Source organism: Bos taurus, chromosome 19, assembly GCF_002263795.3.
Source record: "Bos taurus isolate L1 Dominette 01449 registration number 42190680 breed Hereford chromosome 19, ARS-UCD2.0, whole genome shotgun sequence".
Taxonomy (NCBI): domain Eukaryota; kingdom Metazoa; phylum Chordata; class Mammalia; order Artiodactyla; family Bovidae; genus Bos; species Bos taurus.
The window spans coordinates 14296245-14315591 of NC_037346.1; the positions used below are offsets into that span (position 1 = coordinate 14296245).

The 19347-nt window shown below is 45.6% G+C and overlaps 2 protein-coding genes across 2 annotated transcripts; both read left to right on the top strand.

The window, feature by feature from the left end:
- Positions 1–4465: 4465 nt before the first annotated feature.
- WFDC18 (extracellular proteinase inhibitor) lies at positions 4466–6404 on the top strand. The gene is made up of 3 exons (NM_001205278.1): positions 4466–4568; positions 5188–5336; positions 6162–6404. Exons 1-3 carry the CDS (start codon positions 4484–4486, stop codon positions 6207–6209), a joined length of 282 nt encoding a protein of 93 aa, NP_001192207.1. The 5' UTR covers positions 4466–4483; the 3' UTR covers positions 6210–6404.
- A 9855-nt stretch (positions 6405–16259) lies between these two features.
- LOC100296618 (WAP four-disulfide core domain protein 18) lies at positions 16260–18285 on the top strand. The gene is made up of 3 exons (XM_024980636.2): positions 16260–16447; positions 17067–17215; positions 18043–18285. Exons 1-3 carry the CDS (start codon positions 16363–16365, stop codon positions 18088–18090), a joined length of 282 nt encoding a protein of 93 aa, XP_024836404.1. The 5' UTR covers positions 16260–16362; the 3' UTR covers positions 18091–18285.
- The last annotated feature ends 1062 nt before the right edge of the window (positions 18286–19347 follow it).

Below are 19347 nucleotides of genomic sequence, written 5' to 3' on the forward strand. Positions count from 1 at the left end.
CATTTACCCAGCTAAATTCAATCCAATCTTAGAAAATCCTGATCATACATAACTCTTTTTAGTACTTTTTCGTTCCTCGATCTACTAGGACTTGTTCCCTCAGGGTCAGAAAGCCATTTGATCAAGCTTGCTTTTACTAACTGTATATGCACGAAAAAAAAAAAAAAAACTAGTTTTGACACCAGTTTTTAAGAGTTTTATCTAAACCAACTTTATCTTATGTCTAAACAAAATTGGTGACCACACAATGTTACCCCATGTCACAAGGCAGAATGGCTATCACAAATCACAACACAGAACTCAAAGTATAAAATACACACAGATCCAGATGTTCTCATCAAACATTTCCTAAAATATAAGATTGCAGTCTCAGGAAACCTCCTTCAGAGACATGAACTTCAGATCCAAGTATGAATAGAGTATATGGAAATATCTCAGGTCTTCAAGATTTGAAAGGGAGGAAAGGAGGCCAGGTTGAAAGAAGAGGGGGGTGGTAGAGGGACTAAGGGGTGCCCTTACAGACACCTGGTGGTCACTTGCAGATGCCCAGGTGTTGTGAGACTTTCCCCTGGGCTTCCAGGAAGGGAGGATGGGAAACCAACCCTACCAGAAACTACAGGCCAGATACCAGACCTGAACCAGAGTCAGAGTTCCCTGCCCACCAGAGGTGATCAGGTATCAACCCTCAGAGCAGGCTGAGGCCCTTCAACCAGACTCCTGTGTCCAGGACCAGGACAGAAGAAAAAATAGGAGGATAGGAGGGATTGAAAAGAGGAAGAGAAAGAGAAGGGGAAAGAGGTCAATAAAATCTCCTGTTCCTTCCCTGGTCAAGGCACTCTGGCCAGCCATCCACGTCAGGAGGAGACCAGGGACAAAATGGCCCCAGCTGTGGCCCCTGGGTCTGGTCCACCAGTGTGGGTGAGCTGGTCTCCGAGTACCCCGAGTGGTCGGGATGTCAGTTGTAGCGAAGAAGAGATCCCACCAGAGTCGCCATTTTGTTGCAGGAAGGGAAACCTCTTCCAGGGTCTGAGAGTGGGCTCTTATTTAACATTCAGAAATGGATTATCTGAGGAGACATACATGCTGACAAAGCAAGAGTCTTTATTGGAAAAGGACACCCAGATACAGAGCCGAAGGGCAAGGGAACCCAGGGAACTGGCTCCCAATCTCAGATTTTATGGTAATGGGGTTAGTTTCTGGGTTGTCTCTGGCTAATCATTTTGACTCAGAGTCCTTCCTGGCGGTGCGTGCCTCGCACAGCCAAGATGGATTCCAGTGAAAAGGATTCTGGGAGGTAAGCAGGACATGTGGACTGGCATGTCATCTCTCCTTTTGACCTTTCCTGAATTCTTCCAGTTAGTGGTAGCTTGTAGTTCTGAGTTCCTTACCAATACCTCCTGTTGTAAGATAATTCATGCAAGGGACTACTGTTTTGCCTGGCCAAGTCGGGTGGCTCCTCTAACACTGCCATTGGAAATGCCACATGAGTGGCTCTGTCTTGGGTTTGAAGTGTTTACAAGGAATGATGTTCTTTGAATTTCACTTTCTTCCTCTGTGACATGCGGATGCCCATGGAAGCAACTCCACAGGCTTGTGAGCCTTCAGTGAGATGATTCATATAAAGTACAAGCACAGGACCTGCCAGACAATTTCACTGTGTCATTCTGTCAAGTATTGTCATTATTATTGTACAGAGTCTCTCTTTAATAATCTTGCAGCATCTGTTCTTACAATGCCTATTCAGCAAGACATTACAGGCCTTAATTATGCTTTGCTTCATATTGGAAACTCAAAGTACTGCAATAACAAGCCAATTGTATTGTGTTATACAATTTCTGTAGTTAAATTCCTTTTCTGTGCTGAGTATTCCACTGCCTCATATTCCCAATTCAGATGCATCCCAATGGGAGGATGGGACTAGAAGCTTCAACTAGTCCATTAAAAACTTAAGAGGGGAGGGATAAATTAGAAGGTTAAGATTAACAGATACACACTACTGTATATAAAATAGATAAATAACAAAGACCTACTGTATAGCACAGGGAACTCTATTCCATGCCTTGTAATACCTGTATTAGTCACTTAGTCGTGTCCAACTCTTTGCAACCCCATGGACTGTAGCCTACCAGGCTCCTCTGCCCATGGAATTCTCCAGGCAAGAATACTGAAGTGGGTGGCTAATCCCTTCTCCAGGGAACCTTCCTGACCCAGGGATCAAACCCTGGTCTCCTGCATTGCCGGTGGATTCTTTACCATTTGAGCCAATACCTATAATAGAAAAGAAACTGAAAGAGAATAGACATTTGTATACACGTATAACTGAATCACTTTGCTGTACGCCTAAAATAACACAGCATTGTAAATCAACTATACTTCAAGAAAAACATAAATAAATAAAATTTTAAAAAATTTAACTTGGGAACCAAGGCTACAAATGCACTGGATCAGTATGTGAGAAATCTGTGTCTCCTTTGCTGTGGAAGGAAGTGTAGATTGTATGGTCTCTCTTTTTTTCCTTTCAGCTTTATTGATATATAATTGACATATAGCACTGTACATGTTAAAGGTATAAAACTCAATGATGTGACTTACATCCATTGTGAAATGATTATCACCGTAAGTTGAGTGAACATCTATCATCTCATAGAGATACAACAGTGAAGAAATACAAGAAAATGTTTCTGCTTGTGATGAGAACCCTTAAGATTGTCTGTCTTAACCACTTTCACTGTTTACATGTAGTGGTCTTAGTTATCTTTACATATTGTATATTATATATAGAAGCATTACAAAGTATATGATACACATTCACGGCAAATTATTTGATAACCAAGAAATCTCCAAATCTGCTAAATGTCAAAAATTGAAGTTTGGTTAAATAAATTATAAACCATTCATATAACAGAATTTTTTAAAAGAAAAAGAGGTTACTAACCTAGAAAATGCTCCAAGACATAACATTACATGAATAAAGCAAAACAATACATATAAATATTTCTGCAAAAAAGTATATATTTGTATATATACATATATGTGTACATAAAAGCATAAGAAAAGGGCATGGAAAAATACATAGCAAATATTGATAGGTAATAGGTAATATTGATTAAATATTGATTAAAATAGGTAATATTGATTGCTTCCTGAAAGGTTACTCAGGATATATCTGTATTGTTGGAATTATTGACCACAATCAGGTGTTTGCTGTGTGAAAAGGAAGTTTGACAGATTATGTTAACTCAATGGCAGTGATCAAGTCCAGCTCACTTTTTGAGAGGAATTCGAGAGTCCTCTCTTGCCAACAGTGTAGCTCCAAACTCTCCTGCAAGCTGTCTGGAGCTGTCCAGCCCTGGCCCCACAATCAGGGCTACAGTATACAGCGTCCTGGGGTCCAGCCAGCCATCTTGGGTTTGGATCAGGGCTTCCCCTTTGCTGTGCTGGGTGGGGCCATTGATCTCCACCCCACACTGAGCTCGCTCCCTGGGAACCCTGGTCCCTCCTTCAGACCAAGGAGTCATTCCTGGGGGCTTGTATCCTTTGAACATGCTGAGATTCCCAGATGCTAATGTGAGCTCTCTGCTGAGACGGACAGGCTGAATCCTCCTTTCTTGGCTGGCTTAGTCTTTCTCTGCTCTTGGGTAGCAGGCTTCCCCACAGGAGGTCCTAAGGTGCTTATCTGAGCTCTGACCACCAACGATAAAGTCGCTTTCTCTTCATTTCCACGGTCATTCAGCTTTTACCTGCATATGCCTCTCTCAGAGATTTTGTAATTGGGATGGGAAAGTGGGCAGGCTCCTTCCACAGACCCCTGAGGAGGCTTTCGTGTCTTTCTCCTGTAGTTCTGCTCATGTAGGTCACCCACTCAGCCTTCTCTCCAGGAATTTCTTGGTATGGAGCAGGGTAGCCTCAGAGACCACCAGCCATCAAGATAGACCATGTCTCTCAAATCTCAAGGGCTCCAGCCAGCTTGTGATCTTGCAACATCCATCCCCTTAGATGACTGATTTCACTACCATTGTGGTTCCACCCTCATGCCTAGCTGAGGCTCCAAAGCACACGTTTACCATCCTTGTGTAACTGGACCTGCTGGAGACCCCAGATGGGCCCTCACAATGCCTAGCTTCAAAATTTCAGCTCTCACTGTGCAATTCTAAGTTACATGGAGAGAATTCTTTTCTTTGACCGTGGTTCCTAAAGGGACCAGGGACCAAAGCCAAGTTGTGATGCAGCAAGGAAAGAAAGGCTAAAAAATGTTCCCAGACTCTCCAGTTTTGTATTTGCATATCCAAGAAACCATTCCCTAATCCTTGAAAACAGTTGTGAAATAGAACAAAGAAACTAGAATATCCTGGGACACTCCCTGGAGAGCTTACATTTTAATACTCTTCCTGTTCTACTGCCTCTCACCTCACCCTCTTTTCTGGTGACACTGAGAGTATAAATTGGGGCTGGGCTCTGCCGCTGCACCACACCAGAGGCCAACATGAAGACAGGCACCGTCTTTGTTCTGCTGGCTTTCCTCGTCATGGGGCTGGAGGTGGCCTGGGCTCAGAAGTCTCCTGTCAAAGGTGAGGGTGCTGAGGGGACCCTAGCTGACAGCAGAGAAGGCTCAGAGCCCAGTGTTAGACCTGAGGGTGGTTTTGCCTGGAAGCAACCAGGTCCCCACAGCAGAGTGGGGATTGGCATTGATTAGATGCCTTTTCTTTGATCTAAATGAGCACTCATCCTGTGTGTCCCATTCTCCCTATCAGACTGGGTTGGGTCTGCTTAGAAATTGGGGGTAAAGGGTACGTTTTCTCTCTAGTTAGGACCTGGGCCTTGTGAGTGGGACCCCAGAGGAAGTTGGGGGACAAATGGAATGTGTGAGTCAGGGGATGGTGATCTCTGTAAGCATAGGCTTTTCTAGAATCTTCTTATAAAGTGGGAAGAAGAGGGTTATGACTGTGCAGGTTTCTTATCTTCTGAGACCCGAGCAGCCTTCAGAGAAAGGGGAGCATTCTCCTAAGGCCCAGACTGTGGGCTCCATGGGAGAGGAGCAGTGGAGGCTCGGGGAGGAGTCCAGAGCACAAAGGAAGCAACAGAAGAGGCAGCAGTCCTGCCTGTGATGGAGGCATCAGGCCTCCAGCGTCTGTCCTCAGGCCTGTCTTAGTGACTGCGCCACACGCCAAACACCATCCTGTGTTTCAGGACAAAGGAAACCTGGATTCTGCCCAGAGGTGCCCAAAGGTACTGTGGGAATTTGTGCTGAACTGTGCTCAGGAGATTATTCCTGTCCTGGGAGAGCGAAATGCTGCAGCAATGGGTGTGGTCATGTCTGCAAAGCTGCTGTCTTCAAAGTGAGTACAAATCAGGCAAGAGCTGGCCAAGGGGTGCACCCAACTCTCAAGTGGACTTTGCTCACATGTCCACCACATGGGAGAGTCTGGAAAACTCCCAGAGAAGGGGGTTGGAAACATGGCCAAAAGACAGCTGGCCCACATTATCTGAGGCCTCATCCTAAACGAGGAGCCCTGTCCCAGGACAACACTGATCGGTTCAGTTGAGACAAGTATCCATGATACAGATTCACAGGTCATTCTTAACCAAGGTTTTCTCACTTTATTTCTCCTTCCTCACCAAAGGGATTTAACTCTTCCTGGAAAATGGAACATCCCGGGAGGAAGAAGGAAGGGAAAGGGAATCCCTAGGGATTGAGTATCTCCTGTGTCAGGCATGCATTGTTCAGGAATTGAAACAAAAAGACAGATACAACAGGATAAATGAGACAGACATAGATAAATAATCTAAACGTAGGGTGACCAGTGCCTTGTACAGATTTCTCGTACAATCTGTGGGAGAAAGAGAGGGGTTATGGGCTTTACCTCAAGGGAGAGAGATTGGGAAAGTTGTCAGAGAGTAGAGAACATTGAGTGAGAGAATACAGGGTGCAGAAAGTTAGCAGGAGGAAGGCAGGGCAGTTGAGAGGGTGAGAGGAGTATGGGTCTTCCATTGGAGACGAGGAAGTGATGGTGGCAGGAAGGGGTTGCAGCATCTCAGGGGGATGGTGGAGGGCCATCCATGCCAGAGTCCAGTGAGGAGAGAGAGCCTCCTGCTGAAGGGTTTGGTAAAGTGCTGGATGTTTCTAAGCACAGTTAATGTCATGATCAAATTTGTATTTTTAGAAGGTTGGCTCTGGTGGCCTTGGGAAAGCTGGACTGAACAGTGATTGAGCATGCCTGAAGAACAGCACCTGAAGATTTTTTATGAATCCACAAATTCGATGCTTGGCATAACAAGGCTTCCATATCCATTCCTTGCTCTTTCCTTTGCCTGGAATTGTAGCCCTGGAGGATAAAGATCTAAAATGGTGCAGTGGCTGCTTTCTAAAAACACTTGTGTTCAAAATAAACTAAATCTGTGGCATAGTTTGGGCTGTGTCTGTCTTTCCATTTAGGCATTCTGGTGGATCTTCTTTGGCTAGCAGGACCATATGTGTGCTCTGCAGTGGGTGCATGAATACAGGGCACTCAGAAAACCAATAGATCAGACTCAAGTTCCTCCCAGCTAGCTCCTTTCCTCCTTCCACATCTCTGTCTCTAGACAGGGCAGAAGGCTCGAGAATATTTTCTCAAGTGTCCTGTAAAGAGGATTTTGTCAAACAACAAAATGAATGAGGATGTAGCACGTAGTAGGCCTATTGCAGCAGCTGTATTAGGGCAAGACTCCAGAGGAGTAGGAGTGTGAGCAAGGGTGGGGATACCCCATTCTAAGGCAGCACACCGACATCTAGCAGGAAGCCTACCTCCGGGAGAGCCATCCTGTTCCCTGGGATGTGGGTGACAGGAATTGGAAAGTGCCAGCTGCTATCTTCAAGTGATTTGAAGTTAGGATACAGTTAGGAGATAAACTCTGAGGATGTAACCTTCCATTGAAACTTCCCTGAGACATAAGCTAAATCTTAGTCTCCCAAAGATTCTGACAAAAATGATGGATGGGGTTGACTTTATCTCTCCCGAGAATCGAGTTCTCAGTTTACTTCTTTCCATCAAGATTCCTCCAGTTAGCCTGATGAGTGTGAAATGTGGTCTTCCATATCTGTGTCTCACTGTCACCAACTATGTCACCAAACTATGTCACCAACACTGCTCTTGTATATCTCATAAGCCCAGTGTCATGTGGCCTCATCTGTCTGTGCAGAGGAATGAAGGCATATTAGCATTGAAATCTTCTGTCACTGTCTGGTCATCCTCATCCCAAACCCTTCCAGTCTCCTTTGGTTCATGAGTATACCTCTAAAAAGTTTCTAATCAATTTCACCATTTACCTGCCATTCTGATTGCCAAAGAATGACCTTCCCTGGGAAAGATACTGGAGGATGGCCTCCTACAACTTCCACTTATGTTTCTCCCCTTCAGGTAGTGTTCAGTTCAGTTCAGTCGCTCAGTCATGTCCGACTCTTTGCGACCCCATGAATCACAGCACGCCAGGCCTCCCTGTCCATCACCAACTCCCAGAGTTCACTCAAACTCATGTCCATCGAGTCAGTGATGCCATCCAGCCATCTCATCCTCTGTTGTTCCCTTTTCTCCTGCCCCCAGTCCCTCCCAGCATCAGAGTTTTTCCAATGAGTCAACTCTTCGCATGAGGTGGCCAAACTGGAGTTTCAGCTTTAGCATCATTCCTTCCTGCCGGGAGCCAGCACGGGAGTCCCCGCCCATAACAAGGTTATGTGGGAGAGTTCTGGTGGGCAAGGCGAGCCAGAACTCGAGGGGTGCCCCTTTGGGCCTGCCTGAGCGTCTACTCCAAAACCAAAGTCTGTCTGTTTTACTGCTTCATGACTTTCACCAACTCCTCTGACAACAATTCCCGACCACCTTTTCTCTGAAAGAAATCAACTTAGAGCTCTAACGAATTAGCTTACTGGGCATAATAGGAGTATTTAAATCCAAACCCCTCAGATGGCTCTCTAATTTGCCTGACAGTCTCCTACAGCTACGCATACGATTGTCCTCTCAGAGAGTTAGAAATTGTCAGAATAGAACTGGTAGAAGATTTCATTGTTGAGCCAATGCTTGCTGCCAAGTTTCCACATCCCCTGTATTGTATCCTTGGAAGTGTATTAATTAATATAGTTGGTATGTAGAAAAAATAAGTAGTGGCCTTGGTGTTAACAACTTTAGACCCTTAAGGTAATAAATTCTTTCCTTTGTTGTAAGCCCACTGCACCTCTGCCCGATAGGAATGCAACTTTATCTAACACCTTCGGAGGATGGAGCCAAACTCTAAAATAATTACTCTTAGAGAAAATAAGTCTTATGGTTGACAAACCTTTATCAGAGTCATAAAATGTTAACAGGCCTTCTGGCCAGAAGATGATGTAAATCACCTAAACCATTTGTATAGGATAAATTTGCAGAAAAGAAAGCCTGGTCTCAATAAGGATCAAAGACTGCTGACTTTGCATGATTTCACACCCCCTATTGTCCTCTATGTGCAACTTAGGGTATAAAAGCCCCTGTTGAAAATAAAGCTACTGGCCTTGCTCATCGAAGTTTGGTCTCCCTGTGTCGTTCTTTCTTGTTTCCTTTTCGTCCTTTTCTCTTCTGTTCTTCCTTCACGCCAAAATAATTGGAGCGCGGGGGTCCCCTGCGACCACTTATTTGCCTGGCTTCTAAGACCCACCCGAGAAGGTGCCTAAGGTGGGGCACCTTCCGCTATTCGAGAGGGGGCCTGCGGCCTCCGTGGTCAGAGCAAGCTTGGTGTCACAAACTTTATTGATTTCCCGCGTAAACCAGTTATTATTGAGCATCTAATAAATCTCTGCTTTGGTATTCTAATCGCCAACGCCGTCCTCCTGAGGGAATCCCTGGATCCAACTGGAGCTGGACCCCGGTACCTTCCAAAGAACACCCAGGGCTGATCTCCTTTAGAATGGACTGGTTGCATCATATCTCTAGAAAGTTGTTTGTGCTTTTTAGTAAACTTCTCATTTTTTTCACTTGCATTTAAACTGCCTTTATATCTAAGGGAAAGCTCTATTTCTCCCTATAGAAATTGATAAGGCCCAGATAATGCAAGATGCATATTCCAGATTTGCAACTCAGCAATATTTCCAATTCAGTGTCAATTCTCCAAATTGGGGCACAACTATGCCCCATTTTAGCAGAAGGTGGCCAGAGCCATCTCCTCCCAGTACTCTGAATTGAAACTGAGCAGAACTCTCTGGGGGTCCAGAGGACAAGTCTTTTCTGTGTCCCCTGTTTTTTGTTGGGTATAGGCTTCATTCAGCCTCCCTGATCTTCTCTGAGTTCTCTGAGTTCCACTGGGCAGATTCAAACACTCTCTAATCAGGGAAGGGAGGGGAAAAACAGGAAAGGAGCAGTCAAGGGTGGTACAGTCTTGAGGTAGGGTCCCGATTCCTTCTCAGGTAGCATCCATAACAATATCTGAGTTCTGCAGGAACTAAGGCCTTCAACCAGAAAGAGGATAACTTCAGGCTGAGTGCAAGATTCCTAGAGCACCACCCTCTTACCTCACCGCCAGCCAATCAGAAGAAACCCACACACCTTGCAGTCCTCACCCCAAATTCTGCCTTCTTTTCCTGAACCCAGCTAAAATCATCCTTTTAGGCCTCCTGTTTGGGCCCTTGTCTATTTCAACTGCTTACAAGGTTAGTATCTGACAGGGTCCAACAGTTTCAGGCCAAATCGTTGTTAGGACAAGGATGAGTGCTCATTTGGGACCCAGAATACCTCGTTTTGAATCAGCGGGAGAGAGACTTCTACCCTGCTAGGCAGGTCTAAGCCCATTCTCAGCAGGAAGTAATTTTAGAAGAAAGAGACCTCCACCCCAATTCCCAGAAAGAATCTGGAGTATGAAGTCTCTCAGCAGAAGTTGTTAGGAGAAATACTGACTGAAACCGTCCGCCCTGGCCAGGAAAGGCAGTAACCACTTCCATGAGTTATCGTACAAGAGAGCCTGGTAAGGAACTCAGGGCTAACAAGCTGCCACCAACATGAAGATTTCGGGAAAGGTCAAAAGGAGGGAGGAGATGCCTGGCCAAAGGTCCTGCCAACCTCCCCAAATCCTCCTCACTGGAATCCATTGGCTGAGCAATGCCTGCACTATCAGGAAGCACCCTGAGTTGGAATGATTAGCCAGAGACAATCTGGAAACTCACCCCATCACCACAAAATTTGAGACTGCAAGTCACGTGGCAGAGCAGTTCTCTGGTTTCTTCATCCTGCAGTTCTCCACCTGGGTGCCCCTTTCCAATGAAGTCTCTTGCTTTGTCAGCATATGTCTCAATTCATTTCCAAGTGTTAGACAGGAGCCCACTCTCAGGATCCTGAAGGGATCCCCTTTTCTGCAATGGTGCGGTCCTGAAAAATCCCCAAGATGCTTTTCAAGCACCTGGAAATGAGGAGCGATTGAACTGTCTGGTTAAAACATTATTTCTTCGTGAAAAACAAAACAAGATGATGCCCTAATAGAAAGTGGACTTCTGGGACTGGAGTGACAATCACAAATGTGGGGGTCTATTAAATTCTCGTGACATATTATCATTTGAATGCATCAGGTGTCTGCAGCAGCCATGAGGCATAAATGAACAATTAAGTTCATTTAATTGTTGATAGTGAATTTAATTGTTCATTTACGCCTCATTTCGGAGAAGGCAATGGCACCCCATTCCAGTACTCTTGCCTGGAAAATCCCATGGATGGAGGAGCCTGGTGGGCTGCAGTCCCTGGGGTCGCTGAGGGTCGGATGCGACTGAGCGACTTCACTTTCACTTTTCACTTTCATGCATTGGAGAAGGAAATGGCGACCCACTCCAGTGTTCTTGCCTGGAGAATCCCAGGGATGGGGGAGCCTGGTGGGCTGCTGTCTATGGGGTCGCACAGAGTTGGACACGACTGAAGTGACTTAGTAGCAGCAGCATGCCTCATTTATGCAGCCATGAGGCATTAATGAACGACCTTGGGAATTCCGAGATGTTCTGTAATTGAGCAGGATCCTAGGGAGCCTTCTGGGTACAGAACCTTCCCCCCATCCTCCCCTCTGCTTTAGCTCTTCTGAATTGGATACAAATTAGTGACTAAACAACAATGGAGTACCCAGATGATAGTACCTGATGCACCTTTCTTGAGTTGTTTTACACAAGCTAAAATCATCTCCAAAGGGAATAGATCGATCACTTAATGACCATGAGCAATAGTCCCCAGGCCTACAGGAACCTTGGGATTGACAATGTTAAAGCCTGTGACACCCTCACCATCAACCAGAGAAATGTGCATGAGTCAATCACATACCCTGGGGCTCTCCTCACCTTGCCTTTTAAAAGGCTTTGCTGAAACCCATCAAGAAGTTCAGGTTTTTGAGCACTAGCTGTCCCAGAATTCTTTGTGTGGCACCTTACAATAAACACTACACATTCCTTCACAACAATCCAGGCCGCATTCGAGGGAGAAGACTCAAGTTTGGGTTTGGTAACACTCAGTCTGCAAAACCCACCCATCAATACTTGCAACCATCAAAGTTTTATTCCTATTTTTTTTTCCAGAATGACATATGAGATGCCTGCATGTTCAGACTCCTAAATTTGCTGAAACTCAATTATTCCTGGAATTTCATATTCCACAGAGTCATTTCCCATCCCTGCCAAATCTTTTAAACATCCAGCTGCTGCTCAGCTCCCTAGTCCCAGATCTTGATCATGTTGCATCTTTGTCATCTTTGTCCTGTTTTATGAAGAGCCCAGAATGAACATTAAGACATAGTGTTCATAGCATGAGACCTTACTAGGTTAGAGATAATGAACTTTAAAATGTCAGATGTCATAGACCTGACCATCTCCTTAACACCTGTGGGCCTGCTGCCTTTCTGCACGACTTTAGTGAGTAATAGATCTGATTTGGAGGGATTCACAAGGTGTTCTCTCTCTTTCCCCTGCTTCCTTACACTCACACCCATTCCCCTGAGTCGACTAAAAAGATGCAAGGTGTGAGAGTTTCGAGTTAGGTTTTATTTGGGACAAAATGAGGACTGCAGCCCAGGAGGTACACCTCAGACAGCTCTGAGAAACTGCTCCAAAGAGACAGTGGGGGAAGGTCAATATATATGATTTTGGTGAAGGGGGAGTTCAATGCAATTAAGCACTCAAAATTTTACAAAAGGTTTTCTGCTGGTCACGAGGAGCTGATGTCATCATGAAGGGATTTACTCCTTTTCTAGGTGGCTCAGATGGTAAAGCATCTGTCTACAATGAGGGAGACCTGGGTTCGATCACCGGGTTGGGAAGATCCCCTGGAGAAGGAAATGGCAACCCATTCCAGTACTATTGCCTGGAAAATCCCATGGATGGAGGAGCCTGATAGACTACAGTCCATGGGGTCTCAAAGAGTCGGACACGACTGAGCGACTTCACTGCACTTAGATATGAAAAGATGCAAATGTTGGGATCATGAAATCAGTTCCTGAAAATATCTAACTATCTAAAGATTTGTTCCACCGGAGTCCCTGGAGCACAGAGTGCCTCACTCCACCCTGAACTTCCCCAGCGGGTATTGAGGGTCAACAGCTGCAGGAGCACAGGGTTCATCTCCTCAGAGGCAGAGGCAGATGGCAAATGCCCTGGTTGTTGTTGTTCAGTCACTGGCAATGCTCTTGGCAAGTGCCAATTTGTAACTGGCAATCAATTGGGCTTCCCTGGTGGCTCAGCTGGTAAAGAATCTGCCTGCAATGTGGGAGACCTGGCTTTGATCCCAGGGTTGGAAAGATCCCCTGGAGAAGGGAACGGCTACCCACTCCAGTGTTCTGGCCTGGAGAATTCCATGGACAGAATACTCCATGGGGTCACAGAGAGTCACACACGACTGAGCCAACGTTCACTCACTCACTCAAGCAATCAGTTATAAACCCAGACTCACTGGCCTTGCAGGAGGGTGGACTCAGCTTAGAGAAGCAAATCAACTGAGTTCCTCAGCAGGATTTCCTTGCGAGTCTACAGACTAGTTCCAAAAGCACAGGTTTTCCATTTCAAGGTCTGGGATTTGGGGTGGACAAGGATTTGGGTGGAGGTGAGGGGATGGGAATAATGCTGAGCTCCCAAAGATAGTTTGAAGGTCCTGCCAACTACAAAACAGCGCAGGTGGTAAAGTACCTGCCTCACAGTGCAGGAGACTCAAGAGACATGGGTGTGATTCTTGGGTCAGGAAGATCCCCTGGAGTAGAAAATAGCAACCCACTCCAACATTCTTGCCTAGAAAAGTCCACAGACAGAAGAGCCTGGCAGGCTACGGTCCCTGGGGTCGCAAACAGCTGGACATGACTGAGCACACATATGCACACACTCAAGGGCATGTGCCAACTGCCTCTTCTGGGAAAGAATCCCCTGCTGCTGCAGCTGTTGATCTTCGACACGCCCTGAAGGGAGTTCAGGGTGGAGAACAGGAATGAGGCACTTTGTACTCCAGGAAAACTGGTGGAATAGCTCTTTAGATAATTAGATATTTTCAGGAACCGAATTTTATGATTTCAGTCCTTGCATCTCCTCACTCTTTATGGTGACATCAGCCCCTGGTGACGAGCAGAAAGCCTTAAGTAAGGTAAGTGCTTGATTGCATGAACGCCCCCTTTGCCAAAATCATATATATTGACCTTCCCCCTCTACTTCCCTGGAGCAGTTTCTCAGAGCTATCTGAGGTGCTGTCTCCCAGGCCGCAGTCCTTATTATGTTCCAAATTAAACTTAACTCACAACTCTCAAGTTGTACATCTTTCTTAGGTTGGTGGTCCATAAAGTGTCAATAGAATAAATTAATGAAAAATAAATAGTCACACATGGACACACATAGAGAAATACAATAATGATTTTAAAAAAAATAAATAAATAGTAAGTTCTAAAAGTTTCAGAGAGAAAACCACGACTGCCTATGAAAGAATCAGATGAAGTTCAGAATTCTCAGCAGCAATTCTAACCATCAAGGTAATGAAAATATATTCTCAAAGCATAAAGAAAATATTTATGCATAGAATATTATATCCAGGTAAGTGATCACTTAAGTGTGAAAACAAAATTAAGATAATCCTCAGGCATCCAAGGCCAAAAAGTCCTTTTTTGAAAACATTCTTGGAATAAATATTTCAGCAAGGAAAGGAGAAAAAGTCAGAAGGATGATTCAGATTTATGGGGAGTAAGGGTGAGTTTACAGCTTACTAATAAACGGAAATTTTTTTAAGGTACAAGCATAAAACCCAGAACTAAAATTCTATATGTTATCTATGTGGCGATTGAGTAGGATGGTGTTGGGGGCACAAGCACAAAGAGAAATGAGGGCAAGCTAAGGTTCCCTTGTTCTGGAAAAGGTGCAAACATTAATAATGCTTAAAAAATCAACACAGAAGAACTGTACAAAAAAGATCTTCACGACCCAGATAATCATGGTGGTGTGATCACTTACCTAGAGCCAGACATCCTGGAATGTGAAGTCAAGTGGGCCTTCGAAAGCATCACTACAAACAAAGCTAGTGGAGGTGATGGAATTCCAGTTGAGCTCTTTCAAATCCTGAAAGATGATGCTGTGAAAGTGCTGCACTCAATATGCCAGCAAATTTGGAAAACTCCTGGCCACAGGACTGGAAAAGGTCAGTTTTCATTCCAATCCTAAATAAAGGCAACGCCAAAGAATGCTCAAACTACTGCACAGTTGCACTCATCTCACACGCTAGTAAAGTAATGCTCAAAATTCTCCAAGCCAGGCTTCAGCAATACGTGAACGGTGAACTTCCAGATGTTCAAGCTGGTTTTAGAAAAGGAGGAGGAGCCAGAGATCAAATTGTCAACATCTGCTGGATCATGGAAAAAGCAAGAGAGTTCCAGAAAAACATCTATTTCTGCTTTATTGACTATGCCAAAGCCTTTGACTGTGTGGATCACAATAAACTGTGGAAAATTCTCAAAGAGATGGGAATACCAGACCACCTGACCTGCCTCTTGAGAAACCTATATGCAGGTCAGGAAGCAACAGTTAGAACTGGACATGGAACAACAGACTGGTTCCAAATAGGAAAAGGAGTACGTCAAGGCTGTATATTGTCACCCTGCTTATTTAACTTCTATGCAGAGTACATCATGAGAAAAGCTGGGCTGGAAGGAGCACAAGCTTGAATCAAGATGGCCGGGAGAAAAGTCAATAACCTCAGATATGCAGGTTATGCAGATATGCACACCACCCTTATGGCAGAAAGTTAAGAGGAACTCAAAAGCCTCTTGATGAAAGTGAAAGTGGAGAGTGAAAAAGTTGGCTTAAAGCTCAACATTCAGAAAATGAAGATCATGGCATCTGGTCCCATCACTTCATGGGACATAGATGGGGAAACAGTGGAAACAGTGTCAGACTACTTTTTTGGTCTCCAAAATCACTGCAGATGGTGATTGCAGCCATGAAATTAAAAGACATGCTGAGATTCCCAGATGCTAACGTGAGCTCTCTGCCTGAGATGGACAGCCTGAGTCCTCCTTTCTTGGCTTGCTTAGTCTTTCTCTGCTCTTGGGTAGCGGGCTTCCCCACAGGAGGTCCTAAGGTGCTTACCTGAGCTCTGACCATCAACGATAAAGTCGCTTTCTCTTCATTCCCACGGTCATTCAGCTTTTACCTGCATATGCGTCTCTCAGAGATTTTGTAATTGGGATGGGAAAGTGGGCAGGCTCCTTCCACAGACCCCTGAGGAGGCTTTCGTGTCTTTCTCCTGTAGTTCTGCTCATGTAGGTCACCCACTCAGCCTTCTCTCCAGGAATTTCTTGGTATGGAGCAGGGTAGCCTCAGAGACCACCAGTCATCAAGATAGACCAGGGCTCCAGCCAGCTTGTGATCTTGCAACATCCATCCCCTTAGATGACTGATTTCACTACCATTGTGGTTCCACCCTCATGCCTAGCTGAGGCTCCAAAGCACACGTTTACCATCCTTGTGTAACTGGACCTGCTGGAGACCCCAGAAGGGCCCTGATAATGCCTAGCTTCAAAATTTCAGCTCTCACTGAGAAATTCTAAGTTACATGGAGAGAATTCTTTTCTTTGACCGTGGTTCCTAAAGGCACCAGAGAAACCAGAGCCAAGTTGTGATGGAGCAAGGAAAGAAAGGGTAAAAAAGTTTCCAGACTCTCCGGTTTTGTATTTGCATATCCAAGAAACCATTTCCTAGTCTGAGAAAACAGTTTTGAAATAGAACAAAGAAACTAGAATATCCTGGGACACTCCCTGGAGAGCTTACATTTTAGTACTCTTCCTGTTCTACTGCCTCTCACCTCACCCTCTTTTCTGGTGACACTGAGAGTATAAATTGGGGCTGGGCTCTGCCCCTGCACCACACCAGAGGCCAACATGAAGACAGGCACCGTCTTTGTTCTGCTGGCTTTCCTCGTCATGGGGCTGGAGATGGCCAGGACTCAGGTGTCTCTTGTCGAAGGTGAGGGTGCTGAGGGGACCCCAGCTGATAGCAGAGAAGGCTCAGAGCCCAGTGTTAGACCTGAGGGTGGTTTTGCCTGGAAGCAACCAGGTCCCCACAGCAGAGTGGGGATTGGCATTGATTAGATGCCTTTTCTTTGATCTAAATGAGCACTCATCCTGTGTGTCCCATTCTCCCTATCAGACTGGGTTGGGTCTGCTTAGAAATTGGGGGTAAAGGGTACGTTTTCTCTCTAGTTAGGACCTGGGCCTTGTGAGTGGGACCCCAGAGGAAGTTGGGGGACAAACCGAGTGTGTGATGCAAGGGATGGTGATCTCTGTAAACAGAGGCTTTTCTAGAATCTTCTTATAAAGTGGGAGGAAGAGGGTTATGACTGTGCAGGTTTCTTATCTTCTGAGACCCGTGCAGCCTTCAGAGAAAGGGGAGCATTCTCCTAAGGCACAGACTATGGGCTCCATGGGAGAGGAGCAGTGGAGGCTCAGGGAGGAGTCCAGAGCACAAAGGAAGCAACGGAAGAGGTAGCAGTCCTGCCTGTGATGGAGGCATCAGGCCTCCAGCGTCTGTCCTCAGGCCTGTCTTAGTGACTGCGCCACACGCCAAACACCATCCTGTGTTTCAGGACAACAGGAACTTGGATTCTGCCCAGAGGTGCCCAAAGGTACTGTGGGAATTTGTGTTGAAATGTGCTCAGGTGATGATTCCTGTCCTGAGGGAATGAAATGCTGCAGCAATGGGTGTGGTCATGTCTGCAAAACTGCTGTCTTCAGAGTGAGTACAAATCAGGCAAGAGCTGGCCAAGGGGTGCACCCAACTCTCAAGTGGACTGTGCTTACATGTCCACCACATGGGAGAGTCTGGAAAACTCCCAGAGAAGGGGGTTGGAAACATGGCCAAAAGACAGCTGGCCCACATTATCTGAGGCCTCATCCTAAACGAGGAGCCCTGTCCCAGGACAATGCTGATCGGTTCAGTTGAGACAAGTATCCATGATACAGATTCACAGGTCATTCTTAACCAAGGTTTTCTCACTTTATTTCTCCTTCCTCACCAAAGGGATTTAACTCTTCCTGAAAAATGGAACACCCCGGGAGGAGGAAGGAAGGGAAAGGGAATCCCTAGGGATTGAGTATCTCCTGTGTCAGGCATGCATTGTTCAGGAATTGAAACAAAAAGACAGATACAACAGGATAAATGAGACAGACATAGATAAATAATCTAAACGTAGGGTGACCAGTGCCTTGTACAGATTTCTCGTACAATCTGTGGGAGAAAGAGAGGGGTTATGGGCTTTACCTCAAGGGAGAGAGATTGGGAAAGTTGTCAGAGAGTAGAGAACATATTGAGCGAGAGAATACAGGGTGCAGAAAGTTAGCAGGAGGAAGGCAGGGCAGTTGAGAAGGTGGGAGGAGTATGGGTCTTCCATTGGAGACGAGGAAGTGGTGGTAGCAGGAAGGGGTTGCAGCATCTCAGGGGGATGGTGGAGGGCCATCCATGCCAGAGTCCAGTGAGGAGAGAGAGCCTCCTGATGAAGGGTTTGGTAAACTGCTGGATGTTTCTAAGCACAGTTAATGTCATGATCAAATTTGTATTTTTAGAAGGTTGGCTCTGGTGGCCTTGGGAAAGCTGGACTGAACAGTGATTGAGCATGCCTGAAGAACAGCACCTGAAGATTTTTTATGAATCCACAAATTCAATGCTTGGCATAACAAGGCTTCCATATCCATTCCTTGCTCTTTCCTTTGCCTGGAATTGTAGCCCTGGAGGATAAAGATCTAAAATGGTGCAGTGGCTGCTTTCTAAAAACACTTGTGTTCAAAATAAACTAAATCTGTGGCATAGTTTGGGCTGTGTCTGTCTTTCCATTTAGGCATTCTGGTGGATCTTCTTTGGCTAGCAGGACCATATGTGTGCTCTGCAGTGGGTGCATGAATACAGGGCACTCAGAAAACCAATAGATCAGACTCAAGTTCCTCCCAGCTAGCTCCTTTCCTCTTTCCACATCTCTGTCTCTAGACAGGGCAGAAGGCTCGAGAATATTTTCTCAAGTGTCCTGTGAAGATGACTTTGTCAAACAACAAAATGAATGAGTATGTAGCACGTAGTAGGCCTATTGCAGCGGCTTGTATTAGGGCAAGACTCCAGAGGAGTAGGAGTGTGAGCAAGGGTGGGGATACCCCATTCTAAGGCAGCACACCGACATCTAGCAGGAAGCCTACCTCCGGGAGAGCCATCCTGTTCCCTGGGATGTGGGTGACAGGAATTGGAAAGTGCCAGCTGCTATCTTCAAGTGATTTGAAGTTAGGATACAGTTAGGAGATGAACTCTGAGGATGTAACCTTCCATTGAGACTTCCCTGAGACATAAGCTAAATCTTAGTCTCCCAAAGATTCTGACAAAAATGATGGATGGGGTTGACTTTATCTCTCCCGAGAATCGAGTTCTCAGTTTACTTCTTTCCATCAAGATTCCTCCAGTTAGCCTGATGAGTGTGAAATGTGGTCTTCCATATCTGTGTCTCGCTGTCACCAACACTGCTCTTGTACATCTCATAAGCCCAGTGTCATGTGGCCTCACCTGTCTGTGCAGAGGAATGAAGGAATATTAGCATTGAAATCTTCTGTCACTGTCTGGTCATCCTCATCCCAAACCCTTCCAGTCTCCTTTGGTTCATGAGTATACCTCTAAAAAGTTTCCAATCAATTTCACCATTTACCTGCCATTCTGATTGCCAAAGTATGACCTTCCCTGGCAAAGATACTGGAGGATGGCCTCCTACATCTTCCACTTATGTTTCTCCCCTTCAGGTAGTGTTCAGTTCAGTTCAGTTCAGTCGTGTCTGATTCTTTGCGACCCCATGAATCGCAGCACGCCAGGCCTCCCTGTCCATCACCAGCTCCCGG

Coding starts and splice junctions, on each gene's coding strand:
- WFDC18 (NM_001205278.1), top strand. CDS start 4,484: ATGAAGACAGGCACCGTCTTTGTTCTGCTGGCTTTCCTCGTCATGGGG. Junction 4,569..5,187: donor TCAGAAGTCTCCTGTCAAAG/GTGAGGGTGCTG, acceptor CCTGTGTTTCAG/GACAAAGGAAACCTGGATTC. Junction 5,337..6,161: donor GCAAAGCTGCTGTCTTCAAA/GTGAGTACAAAT, acceptor TTGTATTTTTAG/AAGGTTGGCTCTGGTGGCCT.
- LOC100296618 (XM_024980636.2), top strand. CDS start 16,363: ATGAAGACAGGCACCGTCTTTGTTCTGCTGGCTTTCCTCGTCATGGGG. Junction 16,448..17,066: donor TCAGGTGTCTCTTGTCGAAG/GTGAGGGTGCTG, acceptor CCTGTGTTTCAG/GACAACAGGAACTTGGATTC. Junction 17,216..18,042: donor GCAAAACTGCTGTCTTCAGA/GTGAGTACAAAT, acceptor TTGTATTTTTAG/AAGGTTGGCTCTGGTGGCCT.